Below are 25,650 nucleotides of genomic sequence, written 5' to 3'. Positions count from 1 at the left end.
TTCCCGATTTTCCACCTTGTTCGTTTGAGGGTGTTAGGGTTAACACTTAGAGCCAAGAGAGAGCATCTTATGAATTACTTCACTCCCCATCAATACTACTTTGTCTTGTTTTCTGACTACATTCATTGATGTACGTCATGTTCCCCCTAGTTAATTGCACCCATCCCCTATCTTTAGTACTTGATCACTTTGACTTGTAGATTACATTGAGTTGCACCTCCAAGCCAACACTACTTTACTTAGTTTTCCAACTACATTCAGTTATGCGCATTGTGTTCCCCCTAGTCAAATGCGTCCATCCTTGTGTCCTTAGTACTTGTTCACATGGAGTCGTAAAGGTCGAATTGAGCTACCCCCCATGCCAACACTAGTTAGCCTAGTTTTCCAACGACATTCAATTGTGCACGAATTGTTCCCCTAGTCAAATAAACCCATCCCTATGTCATTAGTACGGGTGGACCGTGGCTCCATGCCACCGGTACTTGTGTCTTGTTTTCCAATTATATTCCTTGATGCACATCTTGTTTCCCTAGTCAAATGCACACATCCCCGCAATTGATAGCATGGACTTTGTAAAGGTCGAATTGACCTGCGCGTGACCAAAACCGGTGGTGTGAAGCACTGCCGACGTGGAAATCCCCCTCAGCCTAGAGCAGTGTCTTACGTGTCGTTTCAACTGTTTCCAACGACTAATCAATCTGTTGAGCAGAAAAACGAGGAAGAAGGAGGAGGAGGCGGAGAAGAAGAAAAGGAGTTCATTTGAGGTTCAGATGTCTGTCGAGATATCGGATTTATCTACTGTGGCGGCTTCATTTGGTCATTTCTTCAAAACCGTGCTTGTTCCAGGTTCAGATGTCCGTCGGGATAGCAGCAATGGCGGCTTCGTTTAGTCACTTATTGAAAGCCTCGTTTTACAGTAACTTTCTGCTGATGCGCAGACTCTAGAACTTTGCTTTGTTGTCCAAGAAAAGGTCCTAGAAGAGGAGCCGTTCTGTAGCAGTTGGACAGAGGAGTTCCTCGCACTTGAATGCTTGCCATGAAAGAGAAGGATGCCAGTGAGGAAACAGGAGCAAATGTGGAAGCATCCAACATGCTATTTCTTGATTCTTGAGAGCAAATGTGGAAGCTTCCGAGACGCTGTTTCTTGATTCTTGAAGATCCAGACTATTATGACGATTCACTGTTCACAATCTGGCAATGGTCCACACGCTGCAGAGCTCTCCGGATGTTTTGTTGGATAAAAATGTTTCGAATCATCATTCACCGTCTTAGAATGTTGTAGTTTCAGGAATTACTACAATGAAAGGTTGTTGTAAGTACGTTTGTTTGTGAGAGTCAATTCGTGGTGAAACACCTGAATCACGCCGATGGTTATGATCGATTGTTGCAAAGCTATTTCTTGCTGCAGAGTTCAATGTTCCACTCTTCAGTAAGCAGTCAACCAACTGTTTGGTATCATGGTGAAACTGCGCCCACGCCAACTTCCTGGTGCATCGCACAAAGGAGATGGAAAATCATTGCAGCATCGCCAATCTCTCCTCACATTTTCCAATTTTCATAGGGATTCAATGGTTTCCTGTGAACGACTGAACAGTCGGTCTGGAAGAACTACAACCAGTGCACAGGCTGTGACCTCGTACTTTGCACTAAAGAAGCCAAGCGGGGAACAGATACAGTCATTTGAAGCTGCATGCAAAACACTTGCCATGATTGATTCTCAAGTTTTTGGATCTCAAAGGTCTCTGAATCACTGCTGTTTAGGGAGTGACTCAGGCAGACCTATTGAAGATGATTTTGATGATTCAAGCAGGCCCATTGAGGATGATTTTGATGCCAGAACTAGCTCACTGTGCCAGACCATTTCACCCAAGGATGCATTGCGGGAGATGTCAAACCTACTGGTACAAGATGAAGAGCAGTCTGTAACCCAGGCTGCACTTGTCTTTCAACGGTGGCGAATTGCCCATCTGAAGGTTTCTGCTCCCAAATTACCAATGGAATGTGTATATTTTGACTTAGCTGTTTTCCTCCTTTCAAGTGGTAGATTACTTAGCTCTTTCAATGTACAGAGTCTTTAGCGATGTGTTTAGACAAAGGGTGTGCCACATAGCTTTGACAATCTCTTAGAACATGATGCTTTTGAGGTTTAGACTACTCTAATTCTTAAATTGTACAGATTCTTTAGCAATTCATTTCGACAAGGGTATGTGAGATGGATCTGCCAATCTCTCGTCACATGATGCTTGAGTTTTTGGTTAATAAATGCATAAGCGTGTTGAATAAAGTCATAACTTATTGGCAACTTGTGTTTGAAGTTAATCTTGGGGAACTGATTCTTGTGCTTCTCAATTTTATACATTGACCATCAACAAGCATCTTAATTGGAATTAAACTTTTCAATTGATAGGGCCCATTCTATCTATGACTTTCAGGAGCAATATAATATTTGTACTTTGGTGTTGTTTTCAGACTCTTTTTAGTCAAGAACTAAAGAAAGTCTTGGAAGAGGCTCAAAAGGATGAGGCGAGTTTGGCATCCATGGAACAAGAAATTTTAAACAAAGAACAGCAACTTGCACGTGCATTAGCAGATTCTGCTCAACTTAGAGCACAGCTGTCAGCTGTAAGCAATGCAGTTGATAACAATGAAATTTTGAATGAGGTGCTTCCTTAAGTTTTAACTTCCAAATACTATTATTAAGTGTGCATTGATTGAAACTTCACTCTTATGATAGTTATATCTAAATATTAACCACTTTTGATGAAGAACTGAATGTGAATTAGCATATGTACTTCTCTTCAAACAGTACATGGCAGAGAAATACATACAGCTCAGTGTGTCTGAGCGACAAAGTTTGTACATCCATTTGGAGGCAATGGTTCCTCAGAGACATAATGGGTTGTGCAAACCAGTACCTTGTTCCTCCTTTTACTGCTAGCTACCGTGAAGAGTGTAGTCTATGGATGTATGTGGCCACTGGAAAGAAAGTGTCGAGTATAGATTGTATTGGCAGCCAGAGAGCGGACACTTTCTTCAGCCCTAGCATTTCAGTGTTTGGCATATTTAAGAGTGTTCACATTGCCAGACTATGAATCCGTTCCACCAGATTACAGTTGGAACCTAGGCTGCGTTCACAGTGTAGGTGGCTAGTTTCAGGCTGGCGACCTACTTTGCAGGTCAGTGTATTAGTTGCAGCCGCTTGGGGCTGCTGCTATAAATAGCAGTTCTTCTTCAGCCCCACACATTTTGTTTTGCAGCCAATACTCTCTTCTGTTCAGTTGCCTGCTTTCTCTGTCAGTAGACTGATCTAGTGCCCTCACCGATGCCTTGGGCTTCATGCAAGGACTGATCAGTCCATCGTATCATTTTCAGATCAGTGCAATCTTGCTTTGTGTTCTCTACAGTCATATCAATCTATCTCTTCCCTTCTCACTCCACGTTTTTGTTTCTCTTCTGTTGTTCGCTCTCACATGGCAAAGGAGAGGACTTGGACTCTTGGAGCTTCTATGGACAGGAGGCCACACATATCTTGCTAATTGTGCAGGTTTTTGCGTTTTGTAGCCATATACTAGTGGGCGACTATTGCAACAGCTGGCAACAGCTTTTCTATTCCCAGCAAAGTGGAAACACAAACTTTTTTGTAGTGTTCATACTATTTTTGGCGTGTGTGGATTATCTATAGGTGTGTGCTATTTCCAGCATGTGCAACTGTGTAGCTAATGACTCTGTTTGGGCAGCCTAATATCCAAACGCAGCAGATTTTCTTGTGTGTTTGTGCATATACTTCAAAGGACAGATGGATTATTGGTTTGATTGGTTTGATGACATTGATGAGGACTGTCAAAGCTCAAAAGACCAACGTACTTGTCAGTCAGATTGTTGCGAAGATTATCGTGACCAACAAGATTGTGAGGAACAATGCAAAGACGACAGAAGATCGGAATGGAGATTGACACTTTGACAAACCCAAAAGATTAGAGAGGTCTTGGCCTCATACACCCTCACCTTCTCTCTTTGTTTCTACGTGGGCTCCTTTTGAAGGACTCTGCTTGGCCATAATGGCACCCTCTATGCAGGTGCCTATTCTTCCTACATTGTCCGAGATTCGAAAAGGATCTTTTGGATGGTACCAACTACTTTGTTTGGTCTTGCCAAGTGGAGTGCATCTTAGATACGTTAAACTTATGGGATTCCATCACTACCTGCATCTGCCATCTAGTGGAGGATCCTAATATTGGATCGACTATCGACCAAGCAACTCTTTGGGACAAGCTAAACTCTCAAGCCCATTCCTTTCTATTTATGAGCTGCCATGATTCCGTCCTTGTAAATGTCAGAAGAATCAGCTTCACTGTAGTGGTTTGGACCAAGTTGTCTTCTTTGTACCTGGTAAAGACCTTTCCACACTGCATTACTCTTGAGAAGAAACTCTGAATACTTTCTGTTGATTTTCTGCTCCCATGAAGGATCATAAGGAACTACGGAGTGAACTTGTTTGTAGAAAGATATCATTTGAAGACTTGGCTATGGCTTTTTTGACTCATCTTCCATCTTCGAAGTAATGCCATTTAGCTTACCTCCAAGGTTTGGGATACCATACTTTGGGAGAAGCTTGTATCGTTCAGAGTTGGATCCAATAGTTGTGCTTTTGCTGCAGGTTCAGGTTTGGGAGGGTGCAACAAGGACAAGAAGGCCAAGAACAAGGAGCAAGAGGACAATAAGAATGAGAATTCTAAAGGGTGTTAGTTATACTACCTTTGTGTGTGAATACACATAAATGTGTGTTTGCCTAAACATGCCTTAGTGCGTGTAAGTTTACGGTTAGCATTTGGGATCATGGGACTTCATGGGAGGAGAACATCAATAGAAAGGTGATTGGAATTAGACATTGGCCATGTGCACAGATACACTAAGACCTTTCCATATGAATTAATTGTGTGGGGTCCTCTATCTAAATTTTATACCAAAAGGAGTTGTACTTTCTTTTTAATTTCCTTCTTTTGGTTCTCAAAGTAGTTATCTTGTTCAGGGGGTTTATAACCACATTTTCATGATCTATGAGCCCAAGAGCCATATGTGAATTTTAGGACCTTGACCCTAGTCTGTGTACTATACCTTTGAGCCAAGCTAACGTTTGATCAGCCTTTGAGCCATGTAGATATACCGTTGAATCACGCCCTTGGTCTATTGAGATACCAAAGTTATTAAGTTCATTGTACTATATTAATTCCTATTTTGGTTTCCATTTACAGCCCCAATAAAGGCTTTAGTGTATCATTTAGTAGTGTTTGGGTGCGACCCGAGATAGTCAAAAAACCACCCTAGATAGTTCAATGACTCATGTACCTTTAAATAGTGCATGGGGATTCCTCCACACTACACACATCCATCTCTCATCTATGCTTACTCTCTCATTCATTCTTCATCATTCCCTCATTTATTCACTCCATTACACTTCCAGCCTCGGTCCTCTACCATAGCTGCCACACCCCTATCCTGGTAGATATCTTAATTTGTGGTGCTGCCTAGCTGATTGCCACTAGCGTGAGATACCATACTAGCAGATGACTTCATTCTAGAGGTCTTTTTCACATCGCCATCAGCTCAAGACACTCTAGTTACTGCGTTTTAAGTCCACACAGCTTAATGACTCACTCTTCATCATTTCCACTGCTGCCTTTGCTGGTTTTACTCCTCTTTGGACTGACATAGCATATGGTCCTCATCATTATTGTGTTTCTAGCTCCTGCTACTGCTCTAGCACCCAGACAATAGTTCCCAGCCATCAGGCACTTATGGAGGCCACTTTTGTAACACATTTAGGCTGTCTACAACATACACTCTTTATCCGCCCTATATTAGATACCTACGTTTTCATGTTTTTCTCATTCTTGAAGGGCTGCTGAGCTATCGATAGCCACTTACATGGAGAGATCTTCACCGACATTCTTGTGTTCTTCTCTAGTTTACTGCCCAATAGTCCTCTTGATAGGAGCCATAAGTGCAGGGAAGAATGTTAGAATGACAATGCTTTGAAGTTAAACAACTGAATCAATTATCACCATGAAAATTAGAAGACAGAGGGAGAGAGAGAGAAAGAAGAGAGATGACACCACATTGAGAGCTTGAATCATACACAATCACAATGGACTAATTTGTTGCAATTCTGAAAACTAGGGTTTTGAAATTCTAGTTTTTGAAATTTAGGGTCTAATTTGCTGCAATTCTTAAAATTGGGGTTTTGAAACCCTAATTTTTATATAAGTTGGGTAGCAAGTTGATTTATTCTCTTGTGCTTTGATATGCTCAAGTTGAGTAGAAAGTGCCTCTTAAATGAGTGCTAAGATAAGTATATACAAAGCATGTGGCTGAGATTTAAGCTTTAAAGCTCATTGGAAATGAAGAGAATCCTTCAGTATATAGATATGGGGTTGGGTGCTCAAATGTGAAAAGTAGAGGTTACAAATGACAAGTGTTGAGCATAGTGACAAGTGTGGAGATATTTGTCTCTTTCAAAATAACATGTGTCCTATTCTAGATGCCACATGTTGATTTTCTAAAGAAAGAAGCTTCTAAACCTTCTACTCTAAAAATCTCTCAAATGGTTAAGAATTTGAGATAGCTACTGACGACAATATTGTTCCTTGGGATGTTTGAGTCCTTGACACAAACAAAAGTTCAATTTGAGTGATTTCCAAAGAGGAGTCACCAAATTTAGATTGTGAAGATCATGATTGTATCAATTCACTGATTTATGGTTTATTTATCTGATCATAAGCATATGGTTTCGCTTTTTGAAACCACTCTCATTGTATGGGCTTCTAGTCAATGTGACTACCCCAATGAAAAAGTTTTAGTCATTTGGGCTTTCTAGTCAATTTGGACGCCCAACTAAACTTTTAATTTCTCTTGGATATTTTGTTAATGAGTGATGACCTAAGTATAATTATAGGGTGTTTTGGGTATTGGCCAACCTTGAATTAAAGAAAATGAATATATTCTATTTTGAAACATTCAAATAATAGAAATCGCCTTTGAAGGTATATGAGCATAAAATAGTTTAAATCATTGAGTCAACATATCTTAATAGTTGATATACAGAAAGTCGGTTATATATCTCTCTCTTGAAATACGTTTTGTCCTCAATACGTTGCTTGATGTACTTCTAGTCCTATAGCTTCTTCATAAGATGTAAGTATTTTTGCATAGTCTTTAAAATACTCTTTTGGTATCCATTTAGATTCTAAATGAGAGTAACTTTTAAACTCTTAAATGAACTTTTTGGAAATATTCCTTCCTTATCTCTTGATCATATGAAAAACTATTTGCCTTAGTTAAAGTATCTCTTCCTATTCATCTACTTCAGGCGGATTCTCCATTATGCATTCCAATGATGGAGATTCTTCATAAGGTTGCAAGAGATGAAAATAAAAAGCATTGTGAAATTTCCAATGCTCTGGAAGTTGTAACTTGTAACATATATCATTAATTTGTTCATTGATTTCAAATGGACCATATTTTTTTACTATTAGCTTAGTAACTTGCGATGAAAGCTTGTCAGAGTTTTTTAGACGAGCTTTGTTAAATTTCAACCACACCTAATCTTCTTTTTGTAAAGCCAAGTGTCTTTTATACTTGTTTGTTGCTTTCTTTTGTTTTTCTTGAGATTCTTGAACAACTTGTCTAACTTGGAAAAAAGCTTCAACAGCTTGTCTAACTTGAGATCCTTGGACTCCTCGGCATGAATTATCTCCTTCTTTGCTTTGAGAATAGTAGTAAGAGTGGTTTTCCATACATAATCTCAAAGAGTGCTTTACTTATAGAAGTATGAACTATGTTGTTATACATATATTCTACCAAAGGCAAATACTTTTTTCATCGTTGGTTGGCTTCATGGCAATAGCATTTTAGCATATCTAATATTGTTAGATTGGGTATCTCACTTTGATAATCTATTTAAGGATGATAAGAAGGAGAAGAAAAAAAAACTTTGTACCTAAATTTTCAAAGAGAGCTAAAAGAGACGAGTGATTCGTGGATCTCTATCACCTGCAACGAATTTTAGTAACCCATGATGCTTGAATAAATCTTCTAGCTATATATTGAGACTTAATAGTCTTCTTGATTGGAATGAAATGAGCTTGCTTGTTGAGCGTGTCAATAATAGTTCATATGCCATCATTGCCGTTTGTTGATTTTGGTAAGCTAAAAATAAATAGCAATGCTTTTCCATTAGCTTGAAATTGGTAATGGCTAAAAAAGCCTTCCAAGCTTTTGGTGATCAAGCTTTATCTTTTGGGACCCAAGACATTGTTTAGCAAATCGTTCAAGGTCTCGATGAGCCAAAAGAAATACATTTTAAGTGCCTTGACTATGGTCAAAATACCACGATGAGCCATGTAGAGAGTAGCACGTCATTCTTTCAGAGCTTTTCCCAGCCATCTGCTACCATCTGACGTATGATTTTAGCCTTTACTACCTGTCTGTAGCTGCTACCTGGTATCTTGGAGTTGTCGTCTACTGCCTGAGTGCTGCATTTGATGTTGACGATGGCATTTGGAGCTATCGCCAGCAATCTAGAGCTGTGGCGCTAATATTCTCTCTCCTCAACAGGCTGCATTTACAGTTTCTGATTGTTGCCCTAATCTTCTCTCTTCTCCATAGGCTGTGTTTGCACCTAATAGATATCGCCCAGTTTTTCTCTTTCCTCAAGTATCTACGTTTTTAGTCTTTCTCTCTCTTGCATTGCTGTCTACATTAGATCCAGCCTTCCTTGGCTGCATTTGCTGGTGTTCGACACATGGAGGCTACCTTTGCTGCGATTCGGGATCCGTTTGGAGTACGATAGACTCTATAGCTTATAACCTTGCCTTGATCCCAGAGATACGAGAGTTCGAGGTCCACTATTCACTGCATAGTGTGTTTGCTACATGAGTACTATATATTCATTATTCATTTACTTTATTATTCATTGTGTTCATTGTCTCTAAGTTACCCTAATCCTAACCTTAACTCTGTTGTGAGGTTATTAGTCCGTGCTTTGTCATATCAGAAGTGTGTACAATGAATCCAAATGTAGGCATAGACTAATTGAGCATGGGCATCGTGATTGCATGGGTAGCCCATGGAGGAGAGAGAGAGACACGTGGAGTAGAAGATGGAAATCCCTCTATAGGAGTGACCCATGGAGTATGTGACAAAGCACTAGAGGATAGAAATCCCTACTTTTGGAACGTTGATGTGTGGGGAGATGAGTATCTAGGGGTAGTGAGGGGGATGCCTATCATAATTGTCCCAAGGTGAAAATATGTGCTTACTTGTGGGGATATAGAAGGCATAGTGTTAAAAGGTGGCATTCCCTTTAACAAGGGGCAATGAAGTGAGGGTAGGTAGGATATAGTGTTAAAAAAGAGATGGAGGATCCAACCCCTAGGGTATTGGATGCGGAAGTGGAGTGCGATCGGAGGTTTTGGAATGAAGAGAGGAAATTGAGATGTGGATCAAAAGAGGGTAGGATGGGAGGGATTTGAGAAGATTGATTTACATGCTCAAATGAAACAAAAGATGTAAATATACTCGATGAAAAATGTTTGTTTCGAGAGTCCCCCTCTATTGAAGTTTATATATTGAAAATCATCTAGATTCTACACACCAAAAGGAGAAACAAGAGACAATTTTGAATTCATACAACTCAAAGGGGTTGTATGAACTTGAGACTAGGCTTGACTGAGATGAAGAAGATGGGTCGCTAATCGTCCCAAGTGTTGTATGTCCTCCATAATTAGAGAGGTGATCAGACTCACCAACCGGTACGGATGTAGTAGCAAAGTTGATAGGAGGGGCGTAAGCTCGACTATACGTGATGTGCAAGTACTCTTCAAACTCCTCTGTTAAGGGACTAAAATCTGGAATAGGAGAAGAAAAAAAAGGTGAAGGTGAAGGTGGGATGTTGTCTTCCTCATCAAGTCCATAATGCCCTTAGAGCCTCCAATGACGGAGAAGCTTGATAAGACATCGTGGGATCTTGAGAAGGTGTCTAAGACATTATGAATCAGTTATGTGTCGTTCGTGCACCTCGCACAAAACTGAGCCTCCACAACATACGTGGGATACTCTTTACAAGAGCATCGGCTTTGATAGCATGCGAACGCATGCTAGGGTTTACATTAGGGAAACAAAAAGTACGGTCACAACTGAAACACAAAGACTCAATAGCGATATGTAAAACTTATTCTAAATGTAAAACTCAAAATGAAAGACGAAAAAACACAAACACAAACAAAGGAAGAAGAGATTTTTGAAGAGAACGAAACAATGTAGTTAATGAATGTAAGAGTGTATAGAATGCTCAAGGGTTTGATGGCTTTTGAAACATGTGGGACTTAATTTCTTGGTCACATATTCTTTAGCAGTCTTATTCTTGCCGGTTTTTGCCCGTCACGCCATTGATCTGCCATCGCCCTGTTACCTCCTCGGCGCTGTCCCCCACCTCCTTCACCCTGTGGCTCCCGGCCTGTAGGCTCCCCACCCATGCAGCTCCAGTCTTACGCTTGTCACCCGTGGCGTCCAGCGTCTCCACCACTAAGAAATAGCATCTCCCCCTCCTCACCAGTGCCCCCCACCTACCACATGACCTCTCCTCATTCCCTCCCCCCTAGTTGCTCCCTGCATCTGTAGCAATGCCCCCCCCCCCCCCCTGGTAGTACATCAGCTTGATCGGTAGGTCCTCAGCAAGGACGCACAATGAAAACCTCTGGTTAGACGCCGATGCTTTTTGCGAGTGCCCCCTAGTCAAACACCTTGCGCATCGTCCTTTCTAAGCAACAACTCTTAGCCGTTTGTGCCACAGAGCTGCAACTGAAAGAAACAACAATCTTTGGTCAGGTTATAGGACACTCCCTATCCAAGACCCAACTTCGGGATTGTCTTCACTCCACACTACGCATTGGCATAGCACAGATCGCGGAGGCAGTTCTCATGGGTCAAGGGATCTTCATGGTTCAACTCACCTCTGCACAGCAGTCACAGCCCGTGAGCTAGTGGATAGCTTATCTTATGTCTCCACGAAGGGGGTCATTTATATGGTTCCTTGGTATAGTGGCTTCACAGTGGAGGAATTTGCGCTCCACAATAGGTTTCTCAAACACTCAGTCACCCTTCTATTCCCGGACTGGCAGTAGAGTATTGTTAGTTAGTGGATGACTTTGGACGGCTCTTCAGCATAGTGATACTTGCCTCCTTTGCAGATGCAGTGACAACCGTAGGAGTCCCAAAGGTATGGGTGGCTGTGAAAGATACAAAGAGCATACCAAAGTTTCTAGAGATTGAGGCAGGTAGACACTCCTTTAGGCAGCAGGTTATTGTGATTGGGCAGCCAGGGCAGTGCTTGCGATGCCATGACTTTGGGCATCAGGCAACAGATTGTACGCGTTTCGGAGCCAAGGTGGCTCCGCCGACAGGCCCGCAAGTGGATGCTGACGGCTTTACACGGGCCCAACGACAGAGAGGAAGATGGTAGGGGGGGCCTCAGTCAGCCCCTTAGACTTAGTCACAATAGCAGAGAGCAGGAGGGCTTGCGACAGACCCCCGACACAACACCCCACAACACCCTCCAGCTCGTCCCACCCAGCAAGATCGGAGACCTCCACCTGCACCACCCACGGAGGCATGATGGGATCCCCCACCAAAGATTCCACACCCACTCCCTCCTCAAGGATCTCCCCCTGACCCCATCCCACAGTCTCCCCTTACAGGGCCACCCGCCCCCCTCCACACTCGCCTCGTACCTCCAATCACCCCACCATCCCGTGATCTACCTCCTCCCCACCTTTCCCCCCCGCCGATTAGTACCCTTGATCCTCACCCAATACATGTGACCCCCCCTCCCCTCCCCCTTCCCATAGGGGATAACGAGCCTCATACGTCTATATCTTCTCCTCACTAGCAGCCTAGCTCCCTCCTTCCCCCCCCCCCCCCCCCCCCCCCCCCCACCCACCCATAGGTACTAGCTCATCTGACCCAGCCGCCCGCTGCCACACTTTCCCTAGATAGGCACAACTGCTCCCATAGGAGTTCTTCCGCAGTGGTCCGTGGTCCTACTTAAGAGTTGCAGAGCGCGGAGAGTTTCCACTATCTCTGGAGGTGGGGATCTTTGTGGTTAGCAAGTCAAGGAGCGGCAAGGTCCATTTACTAGCACCACCAGATGGACCAAACTATGCTTTCTTCCTTCAGACCTCTCATTCAGAAGATTGGACAATGACACAGATAGAGGAGGAAGTGAAGGGGCAGGTTGCAAACCACATCTCCTAGTGGATGGGAGGAGGACTAGCATTCTTTTCCCAGCGGTAGCGAGGGTGCATGATGGACATTAACTGGTGTGGCTGGACGAGTGTAGTGAGCTTACCTTGATGCTCGATAGAGTACCCTCCTCTCTCTTGCACTCCGGTAGCTCCACGATTCTTGATGCTAGCTCAAGCATCCTCAAGCCTCCTCCATCTCCAAGCTCCATCCTCCATAGCCGCGCGCGCAAGAGAAGAAAAGAGAAGAGAAGAGAAGAAGAGGGGAGGAGATGGTGAAGAGCTTCACCCTCTTGATTCCTCACTCTCACACACACACTCACTTCCTCACACTCTCACACTCCCTCTCTCAAGAGCACACACAAGCAAGAAGGAGAGAAGAAGAGAGGAAGAAGAAGACTCTTTTTGCCACACACCAAAGAATGAGCTTCTCATTCACTTTTCAACTTTATATACAAAGCCCTAAATCCTTTTTGGGCGGTCATCCCCTTTTCCCTCTTTTACATGGCCGGCGTAGCCTAGGCCCTTTTTTCCATTTCCCACCATTCTAATTTATTCTATTCCCAACTAGTGTGTACACTTTGCACAGGAGCGAGCCTGGCACTCTTTTACAAAGATTCGGTGGCACTCCCACATTTTAATGGTGCGCCTTTTTTTCTCTTTTGTTGTCTCGGGCCAACACCGAGGCTTTCTGAGGGTCGTGCTTGAACATTTAAATTTTTCAGGGACTAGTTACCGGTCAAGACGCCTTTTTCTGCTTTTATCCTGCACCTTTTTTTTGCTATTTCCGTTTTTCCATTCTCTGCTCCTCTGTGCTGCGGGAAACATGGTAAGAGCAGGAGTGAGCTTGTGCTCTTGCAAAAGTAAGATGTAGATCCATCCGGCAAGGGCAAGCTGCAACTCCTGCCAAACAATCAGCTTCCTGGAACCACATGCCCCACTGTAGTGGAGGTTGTTCACATTCCACGATGCTAGATGTAAACTCATGGGGAAGCCTGTAACTGACCGAATAGGCATATAGGTGTGGAAGCTTCTAGAAGAGCTATGGGGCATGCGAATGCCCTTTGCCGTAGGCATGGAAGGTGAACACCATTTCCCCATGGTGGCTCTCGAGTGGACCATGGGGGTAATAGATGCTCCAAGCAGTACCACTAGGGCATCTATCAACCAGGATGAGAGGCGTGACTCTATACATTGGTAGAAGCGGGCAGCCTGGGCAGCCACGGCTGAACTGGAGCCAAGGCCGGAGCTGAAAAGGCAGAAACTAGAAGATGCTGTCACCACTACCACCATGCCCCACCCCCCACCTCCAGCAGGCCAATACGACGAATATGTCAAGGAGCTGCTCTCGCAGTTGGAAAGGGCCAGGGAAGAAAGGAGGACAGCCGTAGAGGAGCTGGCAGCAGAACGAGAATCACAAGCGGCTCTCCAGCTGGAGAGAACGAAGCAGATAACAGAATATCAAAGGGAGATCGCTGCACTTAGGGAGAAAGCCAGCACTAAGGAGGCATAGGAATTAAAGGCCCTGAAGGAACGTGACGCTGCTTGGGAAGGAAGGAGAAAAATCTTGATGGAGCGTCTCAACGGGGAGAGGGAAACCAATGCCCACCTTCGGCGCAAGAATGATCAGCTATCTGTAGTCAACCTGGAAGCACAAAGCCAGCTTGACAAGATCAGACAGGAGGCTGCAGAGCTGGACCAGTTAAGGGAAGAACAGGTGCGAAGGATGCAGGTGAAGCTGGACCAGCTCAATGCACAGATAGCAGATGAACGCCAGGAGCAGTCCCACCTGCACCGTGAGCTCGAGGCCCAGTAGCAACAACTCATGGCAATGACCCTCCATCAGGGGGAGAGCCTGGAAGATATGGAAAAAAGAGCAAAAGAATGGGCCGATCACAATAAGGAGAGAATACGGGACTTAGCACGCCGGCTAGCCAAAGCCGAAGGAGACAGGGTGCTGGCTGAGAATCAAGCAGAGGCGGCCCAACTCTCCATGATAGCCCAGCAGCACACCTTCCTCAATACACTGCTCCACTCCACCAGACTGGAAGGAGATGAAGCCAATGATCAGCTGCGAAAGAAACTAATCATTGCACGCAGAGCGCTCACAGCAGGCCTGCACATGCCGTTGCAGCTAGGAGGCCCGCCGCAAAGCCTAGAGGAGCAGAGAAGATATCTTGCACAGGTAGGCCTGACGGCGCAGGAAATAAATGACCTCGGTTTCATAGAGGCAAAAGCACAAGAAGACGAGCAAGTAAAAGGGGGTGAACCGGAGTTCGATCTGGGACCTCAGGAGGAGGAATACGTCCCACCACCCCCTCAGCCACAACAAGCGGAAGTGCAACCCCCTGATACATCTGCCGAGAGAAGAGCAGCCCAAGCCAACCATAGGAAAGAGATGGTAGAGAAGGCACGGAGAAAGCTGAATACTAGACCCGTTCCAAGATAGCCTGCCCCTCTCCTACCGCGCACTCAAGATCCCCCTGCTGAATTCCGTGCCGAATTGATTATTTGGGAACAGCAGGAATATAACTGCGACCCCTTCGACTTGCGCTTTGAGTTTCCCACTACCTTGAACAGAGTATTGCCCATTCAACTTGTAGAGGACGTCATCGTTATGGGTGCAAGGCTCAAAGCCAAGTGGTTAGCGGAGCGTGAGGCCCACCCAATTGCTTGGGGAGCCGAGGACCGCGAATTTTGGCAGGATAAAGTCCTCCAGGTGCCTAGATTAGTGGAAGGCTATAATTGCCAACCCACCTGGAGGAGACGCATTTTTGGCGTCAACCTTGACGCGTGGATGGAATTTTGCAACACCCTCCCTTTTGAGAGAAACGACCCTACTTTTATGCCGTATCCTCGAAGGGTAGGGGTAGACTTCAATCCGTCCATCCACGGCAGGCTCGACTTCCCCATTATCTATAACACCAATAGCACCTCCCATAGGGACGCCCTTCTCTTCACCCTCCCTGATTTGTATAGCTCTATAGATAGATTTCTTAGCGAGTTCACCTCCTGTCCTGACCCCGCATTCATTACCACTTGTAATTATCTTAGGCTAATTAGGATCCTAGTCCACCAAGAGCCCGCACCCCAAGAACGCCACCTCCCACCCCTCTATTTTGACCCCAACGCCATAGACAGCAGCACCATGACTCGCCTCATGATGCGTGCTTCTCTTTTGCCATCTTTCTGTGTTGCACTGCTCGAAGATATGAGCGACAGCAAATTCACCCAGTGCAACCACCCCTTCCTTTCTACCACCACCATCAAAACCCGCCTCAACCTCAAGGGCTACTTGTTGAGTTGAAGATTCCTTAACAAGGCCCCCCGCCCTCCGCCATCCCCTACCCACCATTCAAATGACGAGGAGTAAACTCCCATCATGCCCTTGTATCGCTTGTCTCCATGTATACGCCTCCTTATGCTATTATATTTTATAACCAAAAAAGAAAAAAAAAGAAAAAAAGAAAGAGGAAAACAAAAGAAGAAGATGAAGAAGAAAGAAGCACCACAATCACCGCACCTAGGGTTCTCCCTAGCCCCCCTCCCCACTTCACACTTAGGGCACATCAAGGGCAGGACTTTCAGACCTGTCACCCTAAGACTTACGCCGCACCTCCAACGAAGCACGAACTGGGTCCTCAAGTGTGGGACGTTACCAAGGGCTTGCCCAAGGTTAGACCCATCTCCCAGTTCCACTGCCACAGCACCACACACTACACGGCGGGACAGACATGCCCCTTAGGGAGTGCACAACTTTTCTTGCAGGTTATGTTTGCGCTTCAAGACATGGCTACCCGCGGAAGAGGATCGCCCACGGTATCCTTTAATGATCAAAACTTCTTTTCTTGTACTGGCATCCGGCCATCTGCCTGCTGATGGCTACCCTGATTGAACTAAGTCAAGGTAGGACTGCCATTGGCATAGATCTTGGAACCTCATCGCCCAATGATCCATGCCCAATGCCTCAAAATCTACGGATCGCTTATTGACTCCACAAGTCTGAAGACCTTCCACTCAAAGACAAGGATCTTCAATCAAGGCCACGGGTTTTCAAGGCAAACAGCGTTCGGGGGGTTTCTCCAGAATAAATCCCTCCAATACCATCCTCCCAAAGGATTGCTTATTGCTTCAAGCGTTTCGGATACTCAAAAGACGACCAGCTACACAACGGGCGCCACAACAGTGTGAAAGATGCTGAGTATCTTCATGGAGTCTAAAGCACGCCGGAATCTTTCCTGATCATCGTCCTTAAACCCCATCACTTATCATTCACCCAACCACATTGGAAGCAGTATCCGCCACTTACCTTCTCCACCTAGCAACCGACCTAACTCGCCACTACGTCCAACCGCAGTGCCATGAAACTGGCACTTGGCTAGGAGGGGGGTAATGTTACCGTGTTTCCCGTAGCACAGAGGAGTAGAGAATGGAAAAACGGAAATAGCAAAAAAAGGTGCAGGATAAAAGCAGAAAAAGGCACCTTGACCGGTAACTAGTCCCTGAAAAATTTAAATGTTCAAGCATGACCCTCAGCAAGCCTCGGTGTTGGCCTGAGACAACAAAAGAGAAAAAAAGGCGCACCATTAAAATGTGGGAGTGCCATCGAATCTTTGTAAAAGAGTGCCAGGCTCGCTCCTGTGCAAAGTGTACGCACTAGTTGGGAATAGAATAAATTAGAATGGTGGGAAATGGGAAAAAGGGCCTAGGCTACGCCGGCCATGTAAAAGAGGGAAAAGGGGATGACCGCCCAAAAAGGATTTAGGGCTTTGTATAAAGTTGAAAAGTGAATGAGAAGCTCATTCTTTGGTGTGTGGCAAAAAGAGTCTTCTTTTTCCTCTCTTCTTCTCTCCTTCTTGCTTGTGTGTGCTCTTGAGAGAGGGAGTGTGAGAGTGTGAGGGAGTGAGTGTGTGTATGAGAGTGAGGAATCAAGAGGGTGAAGCTCTTCACCATCTCCTCTCCTCTTCTTCTCTTCTTTTCTCTTTTCTTCTCTTGCGCGCGCGGCTATGGAGGATGGAGCTTGGAGATGGAGGAGGCTTGAGGATGCTTGAGCTAGCATCAAGAATTGTGGAGCTACCGGAGTGCAAGAGAGAGGAGTGTACTCTATCGAGCATCAAGGTAAGCTCACTACACTCGTAGGATGGACGGCGTGTCGGCTAGGTGAGAGATAGCCATTAGAGCTCGCTTGGAACGCTTGAAACAATAAGCGGTCCATGGGTCTTGGCGGTCGAGCGAAAGCTCCCACACCCGCCCAGGCCCAGCGGGTAGGGAAGGTACTTCTAGGCAGCTTACACACCTACTGGGAGTACTCTATCGGTGCCCGTGGCAGGAGTGGAGGCGTGTGCACCTCTATTGGCCCGAGGCTTACTGCTTGTATGCTTGACCACCGGACGATAGTGGAAGGGAGGTTCCTATGGATCAGACTGGACATGGGGACTCATGCCTTGGAGTCCTCAATGTCTACGCTCTTACAAAGGTTAGGGCACGTAGCAGGTTCTGGATGGAGATTGCATTAGGACTTCCAGAGGTGGACTCTTGGATTGTTGGAGGAGACTTCAACAACCAGAAACTATAGAGGACCAGCAGGGCAGATGCAGAGACTACTAGGGTATAGCAAGGGAGGAGCACGAGGCATGGGAAGTCTTCCTCCTCGCAGTAGGAGCATGCGAGGTGGGACCTAGATTTTCATTGGAGGAAGAGGTCTTTGGACTTCTCTTGGAGGTACAGGCGGCTGGGTGGAGCTCTTCTGGAACAGCTGGACCGGTTTTATGTGGGAGAGTGGGGGTGCTCTCGAGGAGGCCAGGTAGGGCAGTTGGCTGGCACGACCTTGTCATGCTGACCACTGCTCGGTTCTCCTCACACTCGATGCTCTAGCTTCAGCCCTTGACACGCGATCTTGTTGGATCCCTGACTCGATCTACAGGAGGGAGGAGGTGAGGAGGCAGATTGAGCAGCTCTGGACTAGGGAGTGGAACAGGAGGGACCGGATTGCAGAGGAGGTTGCAAAGGTCTTAGCCAAGTGAGTAGGATCTGCTAGGAGGCAGCCCTATAGGCCAAGCAACAGAGCTGGGAGGAGGAGAGAGCACTCCGGCGAGACCTAGCTACCACACAGAGACTTCACCAGGGGATCCCACTCTCCACATGCAGGAGGTGCGAGCACGGGCAGCCCTTGCCGGTCTTAAGGACAGGTGCTTGGAGTTCTCCTTCCGTACCTCAGCAGCCTTTTGGGTGCGGAAGGGGAATACGATGTGTAGGGAGTTTTTTCAAGTGCACCAGCCTCTCACCTTAGGAAATCAGATTTGCAGTCTCCATGATCAGTATGGGAGGATTTGCTCTAGCCCAGATGAGGTAATGGAGATTGCCACTAACTACTACAGACACCTTTTTCAGTAGGAGGTAGGCTTGGCCACAGGGGACAATGTTGTAGACAGCAGGTTTGGGACTGCATTCCGTCCCTCGTCACCACAGAGGAGATGGGTCACTCCCTCCTAGACCCCTTCATAGAGAAGGAATTAGCAGAGGCTTTCCATACACAGGATGGGTAGAAATGCCCGGGAGAGGATGGTCTTTCGAAGGCCTTCTTCACTACCTACTGGGAGGTGGTGAAGGACCCCCCTACTACTGGCCTTTCAGGAGATTTTCAGATTAGGACGGATTCCTGGAAGTTTATTGGCAAGTCTTGTCAGCCTCCTTCCCAAAGGGGGAGACTGGTTGGAGCTATCCCAATGGAGACCGATAACCTTGTTGTCAGTGGCTTATAAGGCAGTGGCCAAGATGATTGGTAGGTGACTCTGCCCCGTGCTTCCAGACATCATTCATGATGCACAGACAGGTTTTGCCCAGGATAGGAGCATCCTAGACAATGTTTTCACCTTCTTTGAGGTGACCGAGTGGGCCTAACACAATGGCCAGGGATTGACTGTACTACTCCTGGACTTCGAGAAGGCCCATGACAGGGCTGACTGAGACTTCTTAGAGGGCACCATGGCGAGGTTGGGTTTCCCCCATGCATGGATTTGTGCGGTTTTTGCACTCTACAGATTAGCCACTAGCAAGGTTCTCATAGGTGGCAAGAGGAGGGAGGAGTTTCGGCTGGAGAGATGTGTCCGACTGTCCTCTTTCCCTGTATCTATTCCTACTCTTTGCAGAGGTGATGTCCTACTTCCTTTGATCATGTGTGAGCAAGCTACGTGGCCTTTGATTTCCGGTGAGGGAGGAGACAGAGCTGCTTAATTCAAAGTATGTAGATGATACTACCCTTTATATAGAGGATGATGTGCTGATGCTGGAGAGAGTGAGACTAGCTCTGGAGGTGTTTTGCACTGTAGCTGGAGTGAAAATCAACTGGCGAAAGTCGGTTGGTTTTCTTATAGACTCGGACGCTAGTATGGAGTGGGGCATCCACTTGGGATTCAGATGGGTGTGCAGGGGACAGACCATCCTATACCTAGGGTTCCAGGTGGGACTCGACATCACTCCTGCCCAGCTGTTTCTTCCAATTCTCGTCTATCAAGCGGAAGCTAACCTACTGGAGGGTGCCCTCTCCTTAGCGGGCCGAGCCACCTTGGTGGTCAACTAGGTTCTCCTAGCGACAGCCTTGTACATTGCCTTGTGCTAGTGCTTCTCCTCATCTTGTGTGGTTCAGCTTCGTCGCCTAGTGCGGAATTTTCTCTGGGCCGGCTCAGACGATTCTAGGGACTCTCGGGCCAAGGTGGCGTGGGCGACCATCATCTGGCATCGGTGTGAGGGAGAGCTTGGGATCATAGACCCATAGTTCCAGAGCCTGGCTCTTTTAGGAAAGCTTGTAGTCCGTGGGCCACCAGGAGGGCAGACCTAGAAGGTCCATCTGCAAGACGGTCTCTCGGAGTGCAGATCGAGGCTTGATGGTGGTTGGAGGCCATCCTTGAGATGGATCTTCACGATTGCCCAGATCATGCCATCCAGATCCTCCTTCCTTCGCAGCCTACTTCGTGTGTGGTAGAGGCCCCCAGGATGCTAGGAGGAGATAGACCGCCAGCTGGTGGTCTGGAACCTGCAGGTCAGCAATCGGGACGGGATACAGATTGGCGAGCGCCCCCACATCCAGTTGGCTGGCCTTGCTCGTATTATCAGGACATGGCGGGAGGTATACAGGATGGTGGATCAGGAGATGTTGCAGTGGGCATCAGGTTGTCAGTAAGAAACTGAGTCGAGGAGAAGGGAGATTGACTCACCGATCTCTCAGGAGTGGCTTGGCCCCCCCGATCTGAGAGCCGGTAGAGCCTGATGAGGTGTGGGCCGCTAGATTCTCACCGGTAGGTATCCCCCTACAGGTGACAGGTAGAGTGGGTGGCGCCCCCTATGGGATTTTCTTCACCATGCAGGATGGGGGGCGTTTGGTCCTTGATGGAGGGCAGTAGGATGAGGAGATCGTTGTCCTTCCTTGGAGGAGGATTCGTGTGGTTGGTCTCCAGGGGAAGACCTTGGTGTGTGGACCCTTATGTGTTCTGGGAGAAGTTCCGAGAGTGGTGCCTCTGGATGTGGGAGAGAAAGCTAGTTGATGAGTTGGAGTGGGACCCTAGAGAGTGGCTATGGCCAGCCATTGCGGTCGTCAAGAAGCCACTGAGGTTCTTGGAGTGCACATCTAGGATTGGTAGATATGTATTGATGCAGGAGGACATGGATTGGGCGCCTTCGTGTAGCAAATAGTGGGCGGAGCATAGCATCACGGATGCCTTCCATCGGACTTTTTGGCGCCACCTATGGGACAGCTAGAGGCCGAGGAGGGTGTCAGATTTCCTATGGCTTTTGGCACATGGAGGGCTGGTATTTGGGAGTTGGCTAGCCTAGATGCAACAGGATGGAGGGTGTAAACGCTGCCCATAGCATCTCTTGGAAAGTTCAAAGCACTGCCTTTGGTCTAACCTCACCATGGTGCCCTCTAGGAAGTCCCAGTCAACCCTGTAATAGGCTTTCTCGAAGTCAAGGAGTAGTATAGCCAATCCTTGACCACTGTGTTAGGCCCACTTTGTCACTTCAAAGAAGGTGAAGACATTGTCTAGGATGCTCCTATCCTAGACAAAACCTGTCTGTGTGTCATGAATGATGTCTGGAAAAGCACAGGGCAGAGTCGTCTGCCAATCATCTTGGCGAGTGCCTTATAGGCCATTGAAAACAGGGTGATCGGTCTCCACTGGGATAGCTCCAATCGGTCTCTCCCTTTGGGGAGGAGACTCATAAGACCTGCCGATAGACTCCTTGGCATCCGTCTTGAGCTGAAAATCTCCTGAAAGGGCAGCATTAGGGGGTCCTTCACCACCTCCCAGTAGGTAGTGAAGAAGGCCTTGGAAAGACCATCCTCTCCCGGATATTTCTGCCCATCCTGTGCATGAAAATCATCCTCTAGTTCCTTCTCTGTGAAGGGGTCTAGGATGGAGCGTCCCATCTCCTTTGTGACGAGGGATGGGATGTGGTCCCAGACCTGCTGTCTACATCGCTGCCCTCTGATTGAGGTTGTCTCTTGTTGGAAAAGGTGTCTGTCGTAGTCGTGGCAATCCCCATCACCTCATCTGGGCTAGATCAAATCCTCCCATACTGATCACGGAGGCTGTGTATCTGCTTTCCTGAGGTGCAGGGCTGATGCACTTGGAAGAACTCCCTGCACATTGTGTCCCCCTTCCGCGCCCAAAGGCTGCTGAGGTGTGGAAGGAAAACTTTGAGCACCTGTCCTCTAGGCCGGCAAGGGCTGCTCGTGCGTGCACCTCCTGTGTGTGGAGAGTGGGATCCCCTGATGCCTCCTGGAGTAGTCTTTGCGTGGCTGCTAGGTCCTCCTGGAGTGCTCTCTCCTCCCAGCTTTGCTGCCTGGCTTGTAGGGCTGCCTCCTGGCAGATATTGCTCGACTCGGCTAGGACCTCTGCAACCTCCTTTGCAATCTGGTCCCTCTTGTCCCACTCCCTAGTCTAGAGCTGCTCAATTTATCTCTTCGGCTAGGGGATCAAGTGTCAAGAGAACCGGGCAATGATCAGTCAAAGTGGTGCCAGTCAACTGCCCTACCTAGCCTCCACGAGAGCATCCCCACTCTCCCACATAAAACCTATCCAGCCGCTCCAGTAAAACTCCACCGAGCCGCCTATATCCCCAAGAGAAGTCCAACGACCTCTCCCTCCTGTGGAAACCTGGGTCTCTCCAAGCATCACGTGCTCCTAGTGTGAGTAAGAAGACCTCCCATGTCTCCTCCTCCTTCCCAACCATACCCTGATAGTTTTTGCCTCTACCTTGTTGGTCCTCTAAGGCCTCTAGGTTGTTGAAGTCTCCTCCAATAATCTAGGAGTCCACCTCTGGGAATCCTATTGCGATCTCCACCCAGAACCTGTTGCGTGCCGTAACCTTAGTAGGGGGATAGACATTGAGAACTCCAAGGCAGAGTCCCCAATATTCAATCTGATCCATAGAACTCTCCTTGCCACAATCGTCTCATGGTCCTGTACACAAGCGGTGAGGCTCGGGCCAATAGAGGTGCATATGCCTCCACCCCTGCCGTCGGCACCGATGGCGTGCTCTGAGTAAGTGTGCAAATTGCTTGGGGGTATCTTCCTTACCCGATGGACCTCGGCGGAAGTGAGCTTGTGCTCCTATAGAAGTAAGATGTCAAATCCGTCTAGCGAGGGCAGGCTGCAACTCCTGCCAAACAATCAACTTCTTAGAACTACGTGCTTCATTGTAGTGGAGGCTGTTCACAGTCTAGGATGCAAGATGTAAACTCATGGGGAAACCTATGACTGACCGAATAGGTATCTGTTCGGTGTGGAAGCTGCTAACAAAGAAGAAGAGCTATGGGGCATGCGGATACGCTTTGCTGGCTTGGACGGTGAACTCCATATCCTCATGGTGGCCCTTGGGCGGACCATGGGGGTGATAGATGCTCCTGGTGGTACCACTAGGACATCTATTAGCCAAGCTGAGAGGCGTGACTCTGTACACTGGTAGAAACAGGCCGTCTCTGCCAGGGGCCACTCAATCACATCCATTGGTGCTCTCTACTGTGGAGGGGCTCGAAAGATAATGCTTAGATGTGGGACCTCGACACTAGCCCGCCAATTAATGTCCATCATGCAACTTGGCCACTGTTGGGAAAAGAGTGCTAGTCCTCCTTCTCCCATCCACTAGGAGATGTGGTTTGCCACCTAACTCTTCACCTCCTCCTTTATCTATGTCATCGTCCAGTCTCTTGTATGAGAGGTCTGAAGGAAGAAAGCATAGTTTGGTCCATTTGGTGGTGCTAGTAGATGGACCTTTCCACTCCTTGACTTGCATACCACAAAGATCCCCACCTCCAAAGGTAGTGGGAACTCTCTGCGCTATGAAACTCTCAGGTAGGACCACGGACCACTGCGAAAGAACTCTTGTGGTAGCAGGTATGCCTGTATCGCGAAAGTGTGACGGGCGGCGGGGGCAGACGACCTGGTGGCTGTGGGGAGGAGGGGGGCTCGGCTGCTGGTGAGTGGAGGATGTGGGCGTATGGGGATCCTCACCTCCTGTGGGGAGGGGGGGGGAATGGGTGGGGGAGGGGGTCACCTGTACTGGGTGGGGATCAGGGGGACTGATCCGCGGGGGAGATGTTGGGGAGGGGGAAGATCGAGGGATGGTTGGGTAGTCGGAAGCACAAGGCAGGTGTGGGGGGGGCTGATGGCTTTGGAGGGGGGGGGTTTGTGGGCTAGGGTCGGGGGGGGGGGGGGGAACTGTAGGGAGGAAAGGGCGGGTGGATGTGGGTGCTGTGGGCCCTCGGGTGAGGTAGCCTATGACACTTCTATGGGAGGTGGATGTGAAGGCCTGTGGTCTTGCCGGGTGGGGGAATTGCTGGGGGGGCAATGCTCACCCTCTTGCTCCCTGTTGCCATGGCTGTGTCTGAGGGGCTGACTGCGGCCCCCCCTGCCGTCTCCCTCTTTGTCCTCTTTGGACCCGTGTAAAACCATCAGCATCCACTTGTGGTCTTGTCAGCGGAGCGGCCTTGGTTCCGAAGCGTGTGGAATCTACTGCCTGATGCCCAAAGTCATGGCAATGTAGGCATTGCCCTAGCTGCCCAGTCACAATAACCTGCTGTCTAAAAGAGTGTCCGCCTGTCTCAATCTCCAAAAAATGTGGTATATTCTTTGTATCTTTCATTGCCACCCATACCTTTGGGACTCTTGCGGCTGTCACTGCGTCCATGTAGGAGGCAGAAAGGACAATGCGCCGAAGAGCCGTCCAAAGTTCTCCACTAACTGGCAATACTCTACTACCAGTCCGGGGAAGAGTAGGGTGACCGGATGTCTAAGAAACTTGTTATGGAGCACGAATGCCTCTACCGTAAAGCCACTGTACCAGGGAACAATGTAGATGACCCCCTTCATGGAGGCATAGGGTGAGCTATCCACTAGCTCACGGGCTGCGTTTGCAGAGGTGTGTTATACCATGAAGATCCCTTGACCCATGAGAACCACCTTCGTGATCTGTGTTGTGCCAATGCACAGCGTGGAGTGAAGCCAATCCCAAAGCTGGGCCCTAGATGGGCAGTGTCCTATGACTTGACCAAAGATTGTTGTTTCTTTCAGCTCCAGCTCTGTGGGAGGAACGGCTAAGAGCGTTCCTCAGAGAGGACGATGTGCAAGGTGTTTGACTGGGGGGCACTCGCAGAATACACCGACATCTGACCAAAGGTTTCCATTGCATGTCCCTGCCTAAGAATCTACCAATCACGTTGCTGTGCTACCGGGGGGGGGGGGAGTTGCTGCAGAGGGAGGGAGCAACTGGGGGGGGGGGGGGCAGTGGCGAGGAGGGGTAAAATCTGGTTTTCTGCACAGGTGGTGGGTTTGCCGGACGGGGCCGGGGTTGCAAGGCGGAGGAGGCAGGCCAATGCGCGGGGCAGGGGGGGGGGGGGACAACAGGGCAGGGTTGGGTAAGGTGGGGGCGGCGTGGGAGGTTGGCAGTGCGAGGGGGGTGGACAGGATCAGGCGGGGTGGACAGGATCAGATGGCAGGGCGGGAGCAGGTGGGGGCGGGTAGGAGTAGGCAGGGCGGGGCGGGCAGTTAGGAGTAGGCAGAGTGGGAGCATGCTGGGCATGAGTAGGAGCAGGCGGGGTAGATTAGGAGCAGGCAGGCGGGGCAGGCAGAAGAGGCGGGGCAGGCAGGAGTAGGCGGGGTGGGAGCAAGTGGCTATGGGCAGGAGCAGGCGGGGTGGGAGCAAGCGGCTATGGGCAGGAGCAGGCGGGGGCTGGCGCGAGGATACAAGCGGGGGCGGGGGCTGTAGGCGCGATGCGACAGGCAAGGAGCTGTGGAAGATATATGCAAGGTGTTTGACTAGGGGGCACTTGTAGAATGCAATGGTGTCTTGACCAGAG

The 25,650-nt window shown here is 48.0% G+C and overlaps 1 protein-coding gene across 7 annotated transcripts in view; it reads left to right on the top strand.

Moving 5' to 3' along the window:
• Positions 1–690: 690 nt before the first annotated feature.
• Positions 691–25,650, top strand: part of LOC148036504 (uncharacterized) — a 102,532-nt gene continuing 77,572 nt past the window's right edge. For 2 of the 7 annotated variants that reach the window (XM_087678498.1, XM_087678494.1), the window contains exons 1-2: positions 691–1,973; positions 2,470–2,622. In XM_087678498.1, coding sequence (XP_087534624.1) covers positions 1,458–1,973; positions 2,470–2,622 — 669 coding nt within the window. In that variant the 5' untranslated portion in view covers positions 691–1,457. Of the gene's footprint in view, positions 2,041–2,469; positions 2,662–25,650 lie in introns of all 7 variants that reach the window. The other 5 variants (XM_087678497.1, XM_087678493.1, XM_087678499.1 and 2 more) reach the window with 3 other exon arrangements.

The sequence above is a fragment of the Lygodium microphyllum genome, chromosome 5 (assembly GCF_053477565.2).
Source record: "Lygodium microphyllum isolate KBCC chromosome 5, Lygodium_microphyllum_v1.1.10, whole genome shotgun sequence".
Classification (NCBI taxonomy): Eukaryota; Viridiplantae; Streptophyta; class Polypodiopsida; order Schizaeales; family Lygodiaceae; genus Lygodium; species Lygodium microphyllum.
The sequence above is the reverse complement of the archived record's forward strand: the minus strand, read 5'-3'. Positions and strand labels throughout refer to the sequence as shown.